The sequence below is a fragment of the Mustela lutreola genome, chromosome 9, assembly GCF_030435805.1.
Source record: "Mustela lutreola isolate mMusLut2 chromosome 9, mMusLut2.pri, whole genome shotgun sequence".
Taxonomy (NCBI): Eukaryota; Metazoa; Chordata; class Mammalia; order Carnivora; family Mustelidae; genus Mustela; species Mustela lutreola.
In genome coordinates this window covers 21,785,179-21,801,247 of record NC_081298.1, presented here as the reverse complement: position 1 = coordinate 21,801,247, position 16,069 = coordinate 21,785,179, and the positions used below count along the sequence as shown (strand labels likewise).

Genomic DNA, 16,069 nt, shown 5'->3' with positions numbered 1-16,069 from the left:
CTTAACCAACTGAGACACCCAGGCATCCCATAAATTGACCTTAATTTTTAAAAGTACATTATAGTATTTTCCACTACATGCATACTGTTGTACAACAGATCTCTAAAGCTTTTTCATCTTTTAGGACCGCATCTCTATACCCATTGAACAACTTATTTCTCTTACTTTCAACCCTGGCAACCATTCTAATTTGTTACTCTCAGGCTGGTTACTTTTTTTTCCTTTGCTATACTTAAGTATTTAAGTTCGATGTAGTCCCATTTGTCTATTTTTACTTTTGTTACCTGAACTTTTCATGTCCTATCCAAGAAATCATTGCCCATTTCAATGTCATAAAGCTTTTCTTCTATGCCTTTTCTAGTTGTAGAGTTCCAGGTCTCGTGTTCAGGTTTTCAAACTTTTCTGAGTTAACTTTTGGATATGGTGTGAGATAAGAGTTCATCTTTATTCTTTTGTATAGACATCCACTTTCCCCAGCACCATTTGTTGAAGAGATTATCCTTTCGCTATAGTGTAATTTTGGCGCCCTAGTCAAAGATCATTTCACCAAATGCATGAAGATTTATTTTGGCATTCTCTAGTCTGTTCTATTGGTCTACATGCCTGTCTTCTTCTTCTTCTTTTTTTTTTTTTTTAAGATTTTATTTATTTATTTGACACAGAGAAAGAGACAGTGAGAGAGGGAATACAAGCAGGGGTAGTGGGAGAGGGAGAAGCAGGTTTCCAGCTGAGCAGGGAGCCCGATGCGGGGCTTGATCCCAGGACCCTGGTTCATGACCTGAACTGAAGATAGACACTTAATGACTGAGTTACCCAGGTACCCCTACATGCCTGTCTTTATGCTAATCCTATACTGTTTTGACTATGGTAGCTTTGTAATGTTTTGAAATCAGGAAATGTGAGGTTTTCTGCTTTATTGTTCTTTCTCAATTTGTTTTGGCTATTAAAGGTACTTTGAAATTCCCTATCAATTTTAAGAATTTTTTTCATTTTTTAAAAAGATTTTATTTGTTACAGAGAGATATCACAAGTAGGCAGAGAAGCAGGCAGAGAGAGGGGGAAGCAGGCTCCCTGCTAAGCAGACAGCCTGATGCAGGACTCAATCCCAGGACCCTGAGATCATGACCTAAGCCGAAGGCAGAGCCTGAGCCACCCAGGCACCCCAGGAATTTTTTTCATTTTTGTAAAAAATGCCACTGGCATTTTGAGAGGGATTGCATGGACTCTGTAAATTGCTTTGGGTAATAAAGACATTTTAACAACATTAAATCTTCCCATCCATGAACATGGAATGTGTTTCCATTTGTTTCTAGGTTCTTTTTGTTTTGCATACTGTATTTTCTTCCTTTTCTTGTTGCTATAAAATGTTTGCATCGTTGCCTTAACAATTCTTTTCAACTTGTTCCTGCTTAAATGAACAGTTCAGTCCAGATCTATTTATTCAAAGTCAAATGCTATGAGGGAACATCTTCACAAGTCTTATTACCTTATTTGCAATTTGCATTAACTTTTTTTTTTTTTAAAGATTTTATTTGAGAGGCAGAATGAGAGAGAGAGAGAGAGAGAACATGAGAGGTGGGAGGGGCAGAGGAGAAGCAGACTCCCCGCTGAGCAGGGAGCCCAATGCAGGACTCAATCCTAGAACTCCAGGATCAAGACCTATGCTGAAAGCAGTCGCTTAACCAACTGAGCCACCCAGGCAGCCCTGGGATTATCTTTTGAGCTTTGTTTGAGGCTAGGCTTGTTCTGTCCACTTTTCTATAGACTTAAGGTTTGGGGAGCAGAGGAGAGCTCAGCCAGTGCTATATTTAGCTTTTATTAGAAGACCAGGGCTTTGCTTACTCTTCCAAGATTTAGTTAAATATCCCTATTCCAGGTTATGCTATATCTAATCAGGGATATCTTCTAGTTCTAAGAGGATTAGGCTTTCCCCTCAAATCAGTAGAAAAATGACAGGCCCCGGGAATTTTTCATATTTCTGCTGTGATCTTAGTGGTGCAATACAGGGGCTTTCATTTGGGGAGATCTATGACTTCTTATTCAATTTGTTTACTCATTCATGTTTCTCTTTACATCTGGGGTATTAATGAGCATACTCAGTATCTATCAACATACCCTCTCTTTCTCTAGTAATGCTTCTTAGAGTTGGGCATATCAGAATCATTTATCCCTTTCTTTCTTTCTTTTTTTTTTTTTAAAGATTTTATTTATTTATTTGAGAGAGAGAGACAGTGAGAGAAAGCATGAGCGAGGAGAAGGTCAGAGGGAGAAGCAGACTCCCCATGGAGCTGGGAGCCCGAATGTGGGATTCGATCCTGCGATTCCGGGATCATGACCTGAGCCGAAGGCAGTCGTCCAATCAACTGAGCCACCCAGGCATCCCCAGCCCGCCCTTCCTTCCTTCCTTCCTTCCTTCCTCCCTCCCTCCCTCCCTTCCTTCCTCTTTCTTTCTTTCTTTCTTTCTTTCTTTCTTTCTTTCTTTCTTTCTTAAGATTTTATTTATTTATTTGACAGACAGAGATCGCAAGTAGGCAGAGAGGCAGGCAGAGAAAGAGGGGGAAGCAGGCTCCCTGCTGAGCAGAGAGCCCGATGCGGGCTTGATCCCAGGACCCTGAGATCATGACCTGAGCTGAAGGCAGAGGCTTTAACCCATTGAGCCACCCAGGCGCCCCTCATCCATTCCTTTCTTGACCTTCATTTTGGAAAGTTATAGCATGAAATCACATTCCTTTCCTCAATTCTCTTATTTCACTAAGTATTAGGAAATTAGGTTCTCTGATTTAGCTTTATTCTACCATCTTTGCTAGGACACATGCCTCTTTATCTTAAACAATTGCACAAAATTCCATTTATGGCTGCACCATCAATAAGTAATCAGTCACCTCATTGATGGGCATTTAGACTGAACCCATTTCAAGTCAGTGTAAAAAGAAAAACAATAACTTAGGGGTAGGTATAAGAGTGGAATATTAGGGTTAAATATCCTTCAGAAGTATTTACCCTTTAAAGTCTATATTATGAAATAATATCTCTATTTAATTTTTTAAAAGATTTTATTTGACAGGGAGAGAGAGAGCGAGCACGAGCAGGGGGAGCAAGGGAGAAGCAGGCTCCCCTGCAGAGCAGGGAGCCCAATGTGGGGCTCACCTGAGCTGAAAGCATTCGCTTAACCAACTGAGCTACACAGGTGTCCTCTACTTTTAATAGATACTTTAATCTAATTGGTCAACATATTTTGTGATTAAAATTTATTTAGAGGGGTGCTTGGGTGGCTCAGTTGGTTAAGCGTCTGCCTTCAGCTCAGGTCATGATCTCAGGGTCCTGGGATTAAGCCCCGCATCGGGCTCCCTGCTAGGCAGGGAGTCTGTTTCTCCCTTTCCCTCTGTCCCTCTCTCTGGCTTGTACTCTTTCTCCCAAATAAATAAATAAATAAATAAATAAAATCTTTAAAAAATTTATTTAGAAAAATTTTATTATACTTACTCAAAAATATTTATAAGTTGTTCACTTGGTGCATTTTTCAGTCCAGCCACAATACTCTGTAACCGGCTCACACTTTGAGTGGCTGAAGCAACAGGAGTAATTACTGCTTCTTTTTCTCGTAAATACCGCCGTCCTGTCAGTGGGGTAGAAGGTGCAAATGATGTTTTCTGTCAAAAAAGAAAAATCCATGAAATTAAAAAGCTACCTTGCCTTCATTATATGTTTAATTCAGTATATATACTATCCTCTCTATTCATATTTAGTAGGACTTTTTTCCTCCCTCCTCTGGTTAACTATCGAAGTTTTGCCAATACTATGCTAATAACATTCTTACATTTAAGTAACACTTTTTCAAAGCACCTACTACCTATAATCTCATTTTATCATAATATTAATTTGAAATATATACATTTTCACTTTATATATGAAACAGGCAAAAAAGATTAAAAAATTGTTAAGCTCATAAGGTTAATGGCAGAGCTTGGACTGAGACTTAAGTTTTCTACCTTCTAGACCAGTGAATTTTCCATTAGACCTCATCCTCCAAACCATTTTATTTTAATTAATTAATTAATTAGTAAAACGATTTTATTTATTTGACATAGAGAAGAAGACACAGAGAGAGGGAACACAAGCTGGGGGAGGGAAAGGGAGAAGCAGGCTTCCCCGTGACTCCCTTCCCGGGACTCAATCTCAGGACCCCAGGATCATGACCTGAGCCAAAGGCAGATGCTTAAGGACTGGGCCACCTGGACACCCCTTCCCATCTTACATATAAAAATGGAATTAAGCCTTTACTATTAATAATCAAGTCCAGCATTCTATGGCTGAAGTTCAGGGAAAGCACAGAATAAATTTTAATGTAAAAGAACAGTGGCTAAGGTGATGCAAAGAAAGAATAAGAAAGCATAAATCCTTTTAAGAAAAGATTTTATTGGGGCGCCTGGGTGGCTCAGTGGGTTAAGCCGCTGCCTTCGGCTCAGGTCATGATCTCAGGGTCCTGGGATCGAGTCCCGCATCGGGCTCTCTGCTCAGCGGGGAGCCTACTTCCCTCTCTCTCTCTCTGCCTGCCTCTCCGTCTACTTGTGATTTCTCTCTGTCAAATAAATAAATAAAATCTTTTAAAAAAAAAAAAAAAATTAAAAAAAAAAAAAAAAAAAGAAAAGATTTTATTTATTTGAGAGCAAGTGAGCTTGTGTGCGGCAGTAGTGGGCAGGTAGAAGGAGAGGGAAAAAGAAAGCAGACCCCCTGTTGAGCAGTGAGCCCAACATAAGGCTTGATCCCAGGACCCCTGAGATCATGACCTGAGTTGAAGTCAGATGCTTAGCTGACCGAGCCACCCAGGCACCCCACATAAATCCTTTTTTATGTCAAAGACACATACCCTACTGAAAAGTCCAGACATTCTGGGAAAATATATTAAAAATATGAAAAACATCAAGAAATGAGGTAAAAATACTAAATGCCATAGTTTAAAAAATTACCTTTTAAGGCTTTCATGGGAAATATAAATTAGTAGAAGAAACTCAAGATTTAACTTGAAAGATGCTTCTGTTGTTAGTAGAATCACACACAGAGAGAAAAAGATCATTCAAGACTGAGGCCAGGCTAAGTTATATTACTTTTTCAAAGTGTTGTTGAAGATTACAGTCCACATTAGCTTGTGCTGTCAGTTTCCCTAATTGGGTGTCACCAGTGAACTTTCGAGGAGTTCCAATTTCTTCTTCTGCATCTGCTCCCAAAAAGATCCTCTCATCAAAATCACCCACAGTTAAAACATATTCTTCATACTCCTTGTTCACGGCTTTGCTGAAAAGAAAATTATTTATTTAAAAATGATTTTATTTTGTTTTATTTTTATTTTTCAAATTTTTATTTAAATTCTAGTTAAACATACAGCGCTATGTTGGTTTCAGGAGAATACAGTGATTCATCACTTTACATACAACACCCAGGGCTCATCATATCCATGCCTTTCTTAATACCCATCACCCATCTAGGCCATCTCCCACCCACCTCCCTGCATTGCCTCTCAGTTTGTTCTCTTAAGCGTCTCTCATGGTTTTCCTCCCCACCCCCATGTTCATCTGTTTTGTTTCTTATATTATACATATGAGTGAAATCACAGGGTACTTGTCCTTCTCTGCCTGACTTGTTTCACTTAGGATAATACACATTAGCTCCATCCATGTCATTGCAAAAGGCAAGATTTCATTCTTTTTGATATCTGAGTAATATTCCATTGTCTATATATACCATGTCTTCTTTATCCATTCATCAGTCAATGGCCATTTGGGCTCTCTACATAGTTTGGCTATTATTGTTCATGCTGCTATGAACATCAGGGTGCATGTACCCCTTCAAATCTGCATTTTTGTATGCTTTGGTTAATTATCTAGTAGTATAACTGCAGGACTGCAGGGTAGTTCTATTTTTAACTTTTTGAGGAAACTCCATACTGTTTTCTAGAGTGACTTCATTAGTTTGAATTCCCACCAATAGCACAAGAGGGTTCCCTTTCTCTGCATCAACACTTGTTTCCTGTGTTATTAATTTTAGCCATTCTGAGAGATGTGAGGTAGTATTTCATCATGGTTGTTTTTTTAAAAAATTTTAAAGATTTATTTATTTGACAGACAGAGTTCACAAGTAGGCAGAGAGGGAGGCAGAGAGGGAGAAAGCAGGCTCTCTGCTGAGCAGAGAGACCAATGTGGGGCTCGACCCCAGGACCCTGAGATCATGACCTGAGCCGAAGGCAGAAGCTTTAACCCACTGAGCCACTCAGGCGCCCCCTCATCATGGCTTTGATTTATATTTCCCTATTGATAAGTGATGTTGAGCATCTCTTCATGGGTCTGCTAGCTATCTAGACATCTTCTCTGGAAAAGTGTCTATTCATATCTTCTGCTCATTTCTATTTTTTTTTTTAAATTTTTTAATTTTTAAAAATTTTTTAGATTATTTATTTATTTATTTGACAGAGATTACAAGTGGGCAGAGAGGCAGGCAGAGAGAGAGGAAGGTAAGCAGGCTCCCCACTGAGCAGAGAGCACGATGCGGGGCTCGATCCCAGGACCCTGAGATCATGACTTGAGGCAAAGGCAAAGACTTAACACACTGAGCCACTCAGGAGCCCCATCTTCTGCTCATTTCTTAACTGGATTACTTGCTTTTTGGCTGTTGAGTTTGATAAGTTCTTTATAGATTTTGGATACTAACCCTTGTCAGATATATACTTTGCAAATATCTTCTCCCATCCTATAAGCTGCCTTACAGTTTTGTTGATTGTTTCCTTTGTTGTGCAGAAGCTTTTTATTTTGATGAAGTTCCAACAGTTCATTTTTGCTTTTGTTTCTCTTGTCTCCGGTGATGTGTTTGGTAAGAAGATGCTACAGCTGACGTGAAAGAGGTTGCTGCCAATGTTCTCCTCTAGGATTTTGATGGGTTTTCTACCTCACATTTAGGTCTTATATCCATTTTGAATTTGTTTTTGTGTATGACACAAGGAAGCTCTCCAGTTTGATTCTTCTGCATGTTGCTGTCCAATTTTCCCAGCACCATTTATTGAAGAGACTGCCTTTATTTCATTGGATATTCTTTTTTTTTTTTAAGATTTTATTTATTTATCTGACAGACAGAGATCACAAGCAGGCAGAGAGGCAGGCAGAGAGAGAGGAAGGGAAGCAGGCTCCCCGCTGAACAAAGAGCCCGACGCGGGGCTCGATCCCAGGACCCTGGGATCATGACCTGGGCTGAAGGCGGAGGCTCAACCCACTGAGCCACCCAGGTAACCCTCATTGGATATTCTTTCCTGTTTTGTCAGACATTACTTGGCCATATAGTTGTGGGTCTAAAGATTTTATTTCTAAGTAATCTACACCCAACTCGAACTCACAAGCCCAAGATCAAGAGTTGCATGCTCTTCTAAGTAAGTCAGATACCCTGAGAATTATGTTAAGCTGCTAGAATAAAACTAAGTTACACAGTAGATTTTTAAAAATATTTATTTAAGGGGTGCCTGGATGGCTCAGTCATTAAGCATCTGTTTTTGGCTTAGGTCATGATCCCAGGGTCCTGGGATCAAGTCCTGTGTTGGGCTCCCCAGTCAGTAGGAAGTCTGCTTCTCCCTCTCCAACTCCCCCTGCTTGTGTTCCCTCTCTCTCTCTGTCAAATAAATAAATAAAATCTTTTAAAAATATATATATTTAAGTAACCTCTACATCCAACATGGGGTTCAAACCCATAACCCCAAGATTGAGAGTCCCACACTCTACTGAGTCAGCCAGGTACCTCCACAATGGATATATTTTGACTTGAAGATAAATTTAGACTCCAAGGCCTGGAAAAGCTAATAACTTTCTAGTTTTTAACTCTAAACTCTACCCACCTAACAATAGCAGACATTTCTATCTGATTATGGATATGCTTCATGTTCACATATACAATAATAATAAATTACTTTGAAAGATGAGCATAAAGAGAATATAAACTTAATCTGAAAACTAGGTGAACCTAATTAAGATGTGATCACTAAGGGAACAATAATGGCTTTGTCTTATAGGTATATTCTGAATTTGCAAATATTTGATTAGTAAAGGAACATACACTCAAATACAGAAATCACTGGGTCTCGATGAGTTTCTTTGGAAGGAGCTCTTTTAAGTGTCAAAGATTTCTTTTCTTTTTTTAAGTGCCAAAGATTTCTTAAAATATGTCTACTTAGGGGCACCTGGATGGCTCAGTGGGCTAAAGCCTCTGCCTTCAGCTCGGGTCATGGTCCCAGGGTTCTGGGATCGAGCCCCTCATCAGGCTCTCTGCTTTGCAGGGAGCCTGCTTCTCCATCTCTCTCTGCCTGCCTCTCTGCCTACTTGTGATCTCCATCTGTCAAATAAATAAATAAAATCTTAAAAAAAAAATATGTCTACTTAGAGACAACAAGGATTAGTAACAACCTCAGTCAATGCCACTAATGCAGAAGGAACCTAAGTTTGGAGCAGTTACCTTAATATAATATTCCACTTAAAAAACTGCAATAAATCATCAACAGCCTATAATATGGCAGATACCATTAATGCTAAATACTTACCTATTATCGGTAAAACTCGAAAGGTCCAGGAGGCATTCTCCTTTTAAAATCTGGGAAGAAAAAGTCATTTTTTGACATGTAATTAAGCATAATAACATAGATACAAAAACATGACATTTATCTAAATTTTCACATTGCAGTTGTTATAAAAAATACACACAAAACAGAATTACTCGGTATTTCCTTTAAACCAGTAAAATCTATTTAGCACACAAATAAAATATTTTAAAGATGTAAAGTAAACTTTTAAAAATACCTTTAAGTTAGCCTGTGGCAATGGTTTCTAAATTCTAGTGACATAAGGATCACTTAGAGATACGGTTTTTTTTTTCCTAAAGATGTATTTATTTGAGAGAGAAAGCACATGAATAGGGGGGAGGGGCAAAGGGAGACAGAGAATCGCAAGCAGGCTCAGCATGGAGCCCAACTCAGGGTTTGGATCTCATGAGCCTGAGATCATGACCTGAGCTGAAACCAAGTTGGATGCTCAACCAACTAGGCCACTCAGGCAGTCACTTAGGGGAATTTTTTTTTTTTAAAGATTTTATTTATTTATTTGACAGACAGAGATCACAAGTAGACAGAGAGGCAGGCAGAGAGAGAGGAGGAAGCAGGCTTCCCACTGAGCAGAGAGCCCGATGCGGGGCTCAATCCCAGGACCCTGGGATCATGACCTGAGCCGAAGGCAAAGGCTTTAACCCACTGAGCCACCCAGGCGCCCCGGGAATTTTTAAAAAAATGCAAACTGATGGACCACAAATCCTGAGCTGAGGCAGCATTTTATATAAATTCCCCCAAGTGATTCTGACAAAAGCTGTCCAATTTTAAACATTGGTCTAAAGAGAAGGGAAACTAACATTTACTAAATGATAATATGTGTCAGGCAAGGAAACATTCAAAGGGAATATAGGTACTATTGTTAGTGAGAGAAGAAAACTACAGTTTATATAATATTTTCTTTTCTTTCTTTCTTTTTTTAGGCTCCAACATGGGGCTTGAACTCACAACCCTAGATCAAGACTGGGATGCTCCACCAACTGAGCTACCCAAGTGCCCCTGTTTACAATATTCTCTATGCACCCACACTATTCCTAGATTATATAAGGGTTGTAAACTCAAATGCCTTCAGCAATCAGGGTTCAACATACATAAATTTAAGAGGACAGAAAGCATAGTTCCCATCTTAAAAAGAGGTGGGCATCACTTAGCTTAACAATTGTTATCCATGTAGAAATTCATGTAGAAATTCTAACCTTGTATTGCCATAGTCCTGGATTTTTGAAAGAGATTTTCTTTCCTTTTTTTTTTTTCCCCCCAACATGGGGCTTAAACTCATGACCCTGATATCAAGACCTGAGCTGAGATCAAGTCAGACACTTAAATGAGCCAACCAGGTGCCCCTTGAGAGAGATTTTATATTAAAGGTCTTTATCTATAAATTAGAAGTGAATGAAATAAAAATAAAGAACACTCTATATAAGCAAAACAAAACATCTGCAGCCCATGAGTAGGAGGACAACTATCCAAACTAGGACTCTTCTGGAGTGAAAGGAGGTGCTATAATAATTATGCTAAGACAACAACCAAAAAACCTAGATAATCCAGGCAAACCAAAATTTATGCTCATTATACCCCAGGGCCACTAATGTGGTGCTTCTGCAGAGCACAGAAGACAATTCTTGAGTTCCCTTCAAAGTTTACTTTGCTGGACATGTTTAACTTGCAGGTAAGGAGCCATGATATACATACGCACATAAATACACACAGGAAGAAAGATAAATACAAATACAAATGCTAAATACAAAAGTGTGTGTAGGGGCGCCTGGGTGGCTCAGTGGTTTAGGCCTCTGCCTTCGGCTCAGGTCATGGTCTCGGGGTCCTGGGATCGAGCCCCACATCGGGCTCTCCGCTCAGCGGGGAGCCTGCTTCTCCCTCTCTCTCTGCCTGCCTCTCTGCCTACTTGTGATCTCTATCAAATAAAATAAATAAAAATCTTAAAAAAAAAAAAGTGTGTGTAACAGAAGAACCACCCAGTTAGAGAAGACTTTATGACTGAAGAAAAATCTCATATTATCTACAAAGCGTGGAAGGAACCGTGATGACCTAATCCACCTCCCCACCTCTTTTTTTTAACCAAAGAGAAAACTCAAGTACTAGCTGGATTAAATGGCTCAATGTTGGGAAAGTAAGAAATTGAGAACAAGAGGAATAAGCCATTTCATAAATACAGAAATAGCTAAATAAATTGCTGAGAAAAAAATCCAGAATGCATGTAGGTAGCCTGTAAGTGGCTATAAAACTATAAAAGATTTTCTGTTCTATTTATATAGAACTGAAACTACAGTTGTTATGTATCACCCCATCTTTAGTAAATAGCAGTTATTAAAATTGTGGTAGTAAATTAATTTACCCTGACCTTCTGCTTTCCATAATTCTTTACTAGGCTTAGTCCAATGTTCGGTTCTTTATAATTCTTTTATTAAAACCTCTTATGGCCATCTCCACTAGTGCATTTACTTGACAGTATATATAGTTGGTCACAGTCTTTAACAGCTCAGTTTTGCACATCATGAAAGATCATAGGGTGATTCTGCATTACAGCATTTTAAATCACGGTAGAGACTGAAACCTAGAAGTCTTGACCCTGAGTCTTATAATACTGAGAACTTGCTTAAAACATTATTTTTTCCTTAGAGGTTTTGCTGCTAACCTTTAAAAATCTTAGCTATTTACTTATAAGTGCAGTACCTTTCTGTCAAAGAGTTTTGAAATATATGGCTTAAAGTAGTGCTCTTTTATTCCTTTTGCTTCTACGAGAAGTCCGTCATGCAGTTCACACAGTACAGCAATGATGCAGGGAGGCTCTTCAGAAGCCCGAAAGGCAGCAGTATGGAAATCAGATGGTAAACCTAGTTTGACAGGATATGAAAAGCAAAAGGAAATGGTTAAAAGAATGGTTAAAACTTTTTCTAAATACTGATGACTAGTTTTCAAAAGTAAATAAGGTCTTACCTTTAAATGATGGATTCAGCAAGTCATGTCTATTTGGGCATATAATGGCATTGGCAAAAATCAGATCCAAGCAACACAGAAGTAAATGGTAAGAATTTACTAAGTCATCTCCAATCATACGAAAATTACCTTTATAAGAAAAAAAAAAAACACAAAGACCAGAAACCTTTTATGTCAAATAATACTAAGTTCCCACAGCAGAAATGTAAAACCATTGAAAGTATCACCTTACCCTTAGTATAAACAAAGAGTGTCCAACAGAAATTAAAGAGATCCTTAACACTGCAAGGAATCCTCCTAGAAAAGAAAAAATGTACTTTTTAACTAACTTGCTAAATATCACTCCACATGGTCATTTAAATTGAAGCAGCAAATATAAATAACAAATAGTAAAGTCAAATTATATGTAAAATTCTATTCACAAAGGACAACCTATGGTTCATTAAGTGGACTTAATATTTCTAATCTGCATAAAATAATCAGACCATAAAAAATAAGTGAAAATATTACCCTGAATTTCCAGATATGGTAATTATAAAGGGATTAAAAATTTTTTCATAAAAAAAAATTTTTTTACAAATGGATACTTCTGTTAAAAAGCAGCCTTTCAAAAATGCAAATTTCCAAAGTTTATAGCATAATTTTTTTTTTTTTAAATGTCAATTATATAACAATTAAGAGTCTTACCTTTGCTTCCTGCTTCGTGGTAACTTTGGTGGCTCTTCATATGGATTTTGAAATATATCTAAAAAAATTGGCTCAAATTTTTTGAAAATGACAGTAGACACCTCAAAATTTCTTTCTAGCCTTTCTATACGTTCACGAAATTCTTGAGGCAGGTTTGACATGTCCATCCATTTCTTCATTTTACTAAAAAACTGTATTAAACTAAACAAAAAAAGCAACTTTATTTTTTTAAAAGTTCAACTTTAGGGGGGAGGAGTCAAGATGGCTAAAGCATATTTTCCTGGGGTTGTTGCCACCCTTTTAGTATTTTACTTGCCCCTTCATTTACTCTTATCTGGACAAAATGACAAGACGGAAAAATTCAACACAAAAAAAAGAACAAGAGGCAGTACCGAAGGCTAGGGACCTAATCAATACAGACATCGGTAATATGTCAGATCTAGAGTTCAGAATGACAATTCTCAAGGTTCTAGCCGGGCTCGAAAAAGGCATGGAAGATATGAGAGAAACCCTCTCGAGAGATATAAAAGCCCTTTCTGGAGAAATAAAAGAACTAAAATCTAACCAAGGTGAAATCAAAAAAGCTATTAATGAGGTGCAATCAAAAATGGAGGCTCTAACTGCTAGGATAAATGAGGCAGAAGAAAGAATTAGTGATATAGAAGACCAAATGACAGAGAATAAAGAAGCTGAGCAAAAGAGGGACAAACAGCTACTGGACCACGAGGGGAGAATTCGAGAGATAAGTGACACCATAAGACGAAACAACATTAGAATAATTGGGATTCCAGAAGAAGAAGAAAGTGAGAGGGGAGCAGAAGGTATACTGGAGAGAATTATTGGGGAGAATTTCCCCAATATGGCAAAGGGAACGAGCATCAAAATTCAGGAGGTTCAGAGAATGCCCCTCAAAATCAATAAGAATAGGCCCACACCCCGTCACCTAATAGTAAAATTTACAAGTCTCAATGACAAAGAGAAAATCCTGAAAGCAGCCCGGGAAAAGAAGTCTGTAACATACAATGGTAAAAATATTAGATTGGCAGCTGACTTATCCACAGAGACCTGGCAGGCCAGAAAGAGCTGGCATGATATTTTCAGAGCACTAAACGAGAAAAACATGCAGCCAAGAATACTATATCCAGCTAGGCTATCATTGAAAATAGAAGGAGAGATTAAAAGCTTCCAGGACAAACAACAACTGAAAGAATTTGCAAATACCAAACCAGCTCTACAGGAAATATTGAAAGGGGTCCTCTAAGCAAAGAGAGAGCCTACAAGTGGTAGATCAGAAAGGAACAGAGACCATATACAGTAACAGTCACCTTACAGGCAATACAATGGCACTAAATTCATATCTCTCAATAGTTACCCTGAATGTGAATGGGCTAAATGCCCCTGTCAAAAGACACAGGGTATCAGAATGGATAAAAAAACAAAACCCATCTATATGTTGCCTCCAAGAAACACATTTTAAGCCCGAAGACACCTCCAGATTTAAAGTGAGGGGGTGGAAAAGAATTTACCATGCTAATGGACATCAGAAGAAAGCAGGAGTGGCAATCCTTATATCAGATCAATTAGATTTTAAGCCAAAGACTATAATAAGAGATGAGGAAGGACACTATATCATACTCAAAGGGTCTGTCCAACAAGAAGATCTAACAATTTTAAATATCTATGCCCCCAATGTGGGAGCAGCCAACTATATAAACCAATTAATAACAAAATCAAAGAAACACATCAACAACAATACAATAATAGTAGGGGACTTTAACACTCCCCTCACTGAAATGGACAGGTCATCCAAGCAAAAGATCAGCAAGGAAATAAAGGCCTTAAACGACACACTGGACCAGATAGACATCACAGATATATTCAGAATATTTCATCCCAAAGCAACAGAATACACATTCTTCTCTAGTGCACATGGAACATTCTCCAGAATAGATCACATCCTCGGTCCTAAATCAGGACTCAACCGGTATCAAAAGATTGGGATCATTCCCTGCATATTTTCAGACCACAATGCTCTAAAGCTAGAACTCAACCACAAAAGGAAGTTTGGAAAGAACCCAAATACATGGAGACTAAACAGTATCCTTCTAAAGAATGAATGGGTCAACCGGGAAATTAAAGAAGAATTGAAAAAAATCATGGAAACAAATGATAATGAAAATACAACGGTTCAAAATCTGTGGGACACAACAAAGGCAGTCCTGAGAGGAAAATATATAGCGGTACAAGCCTTTCTCAAGAAACAAGAAAGGTCTCAGGTACACAACCTAACCCTACACCTAAAGGAGCTGGAGAAAGAACAAGAAAGAAACCCTAAGCCCAGCAGGAGAAGAGAAATCATAAAGATCAGAGCAGAAATCAATGAAATAGAAACCAAAAAAACAATAGAACAAATCAACGAAACTAGGAGCTGGTTCTTTGAAAGAATTAATAAAATTGATAAACCCCTGGCCCGACTTATCAAAAAGAAAAGAGAAAGGACCCAAATAAATAAAATCATGAATGAAAGAGGAGAGATCACAACTAACACCAAAGAAATACAAACTATTATAAGAACATACTATGAGCAACTCTACGGCAATAAATTTGACAATCTGGAAGAAATGGATGCATTCCTAGAAACATATAAACTACCACAACTGAACCAGGAAGAAATAGAAAGCCTGAACAGACCCATAACCAGTAAGGAGATTGAAACAGTCATTAAAAATCTCCAAACAAACAAAAGCCCAGGGCCAGACGGCTTCCCGGGGGAATTCTACCAAACATTTAAAGAAGAACTAATTCCTATTCTCCTGAAACTGTTCCAAAAAATAGAAATGGAAGGAAAACTTCCAAACTCATTTTATGAGGCCAGCATCACCTTGATCCCAAAACCAGACAAGGATCCCACCAAAAAAGAGAGCTATAGACCGATATCCTTGATGAACACAGATGCGAAAATACTCAACAAAATACTAGCCAATAGGATTCAACAGTACATTAAAAAGATTATTCACCACGACCAAGTGGGATTTATTCCAGGGCTGCAAGGTTGGTTCAACATCCGCAAATCAGTCAATGTGATACAACACATCAATAAAAGAAAGAACAAGAACCATATGATACTCTCAATAGATGCTGAAAAAGCATTTGACAAAGTACAGCATCCCTTCCTGATCAAAACTCTTCAAAGTGTAGGGATAGAGGGCACATACCTCAATATCATCAAAGCCATCTATGAAAAACCCACCGCAAATATCATTCTCAATGGAGAAAAACTGAAAGCTTTTCCGCTAAGGTCAGGAACACGGCAGGGATGTCCATTATCACCACTGCTATTCAACATCGTACTAGAGGTCCTAGCCTCAGCAATCAGACAACAAAAGGAAATTAAAGGCATCCAAATCGGCAAAGAAGAAGTCAAATTATCACTCTTCGCAGATGATATGATACTATATGTGGAAAACCCAAAAGACTCCACTCCAAAACTGCTAGAACTTATACAGGAATTCAGTAAAGTGTCAGGATATAAAATCAATGCACAGAAATCAGTTGCATTTCTCTACACCAACAGCAAGACAGAAGAAAGAGATATTAAGGAGTCAATCCCATTTACAATTGCATCCAAAACCATAAGATACCTAGGAATAAACCTAACCAAAGAGACACAGAATCTATACTCAGAAAACTATAAAGTACTCATGAAAGAAATTGAGGAAGACACAAAGAAATGGAAAAATGTTCCATGCTCCTGGATTGGAAGAATAAATATTGTGAAAATGTCTATGCTACCTAAAGCAA

The 16,069-nt window shown here is 38.2% G+C and overlaps 1 protein-coding gene across 2 annotated transcripts in view; it reads right to left on the bottom strand.

The window, feature by feature from the left end:
- Positions 1 to 16,069, bottom strand: part of RBL1 (RB transcriptional corepressor like 1) — a 78,337-nt gene that overhangs the window by 47,859 nt on the left and 14,409 nt on the right. Inside the window, exons 3-9 of one of the 2 annotated variants that reach the window (XM_059133278.1) lie at positions 12,269 to 12,469; positions 11,814 to 11,878; positions 11,582 to 11,710; positions 11,318 to 11,478; positions 8,570 to 8,619; positions 5,106 to 5,292; positions 3,484 to 3,650 (exon numbers count right to left, since the gene is read on the bottom strand). In XM_059133278.1, the coding sequence (XP_058989261.1) occupies positions 3,484 to 3,650; positions 5,106 to 5,292; positions 8,570 to 8,619; positions 11,318 to 11,478; positions 11,582 to 11,710; positions 11,814 to 11,878; positions 12,269 to 12,469 (960 nt within the window). The other variant, XM_059133279.1, reaches the window with a different exon arrangement.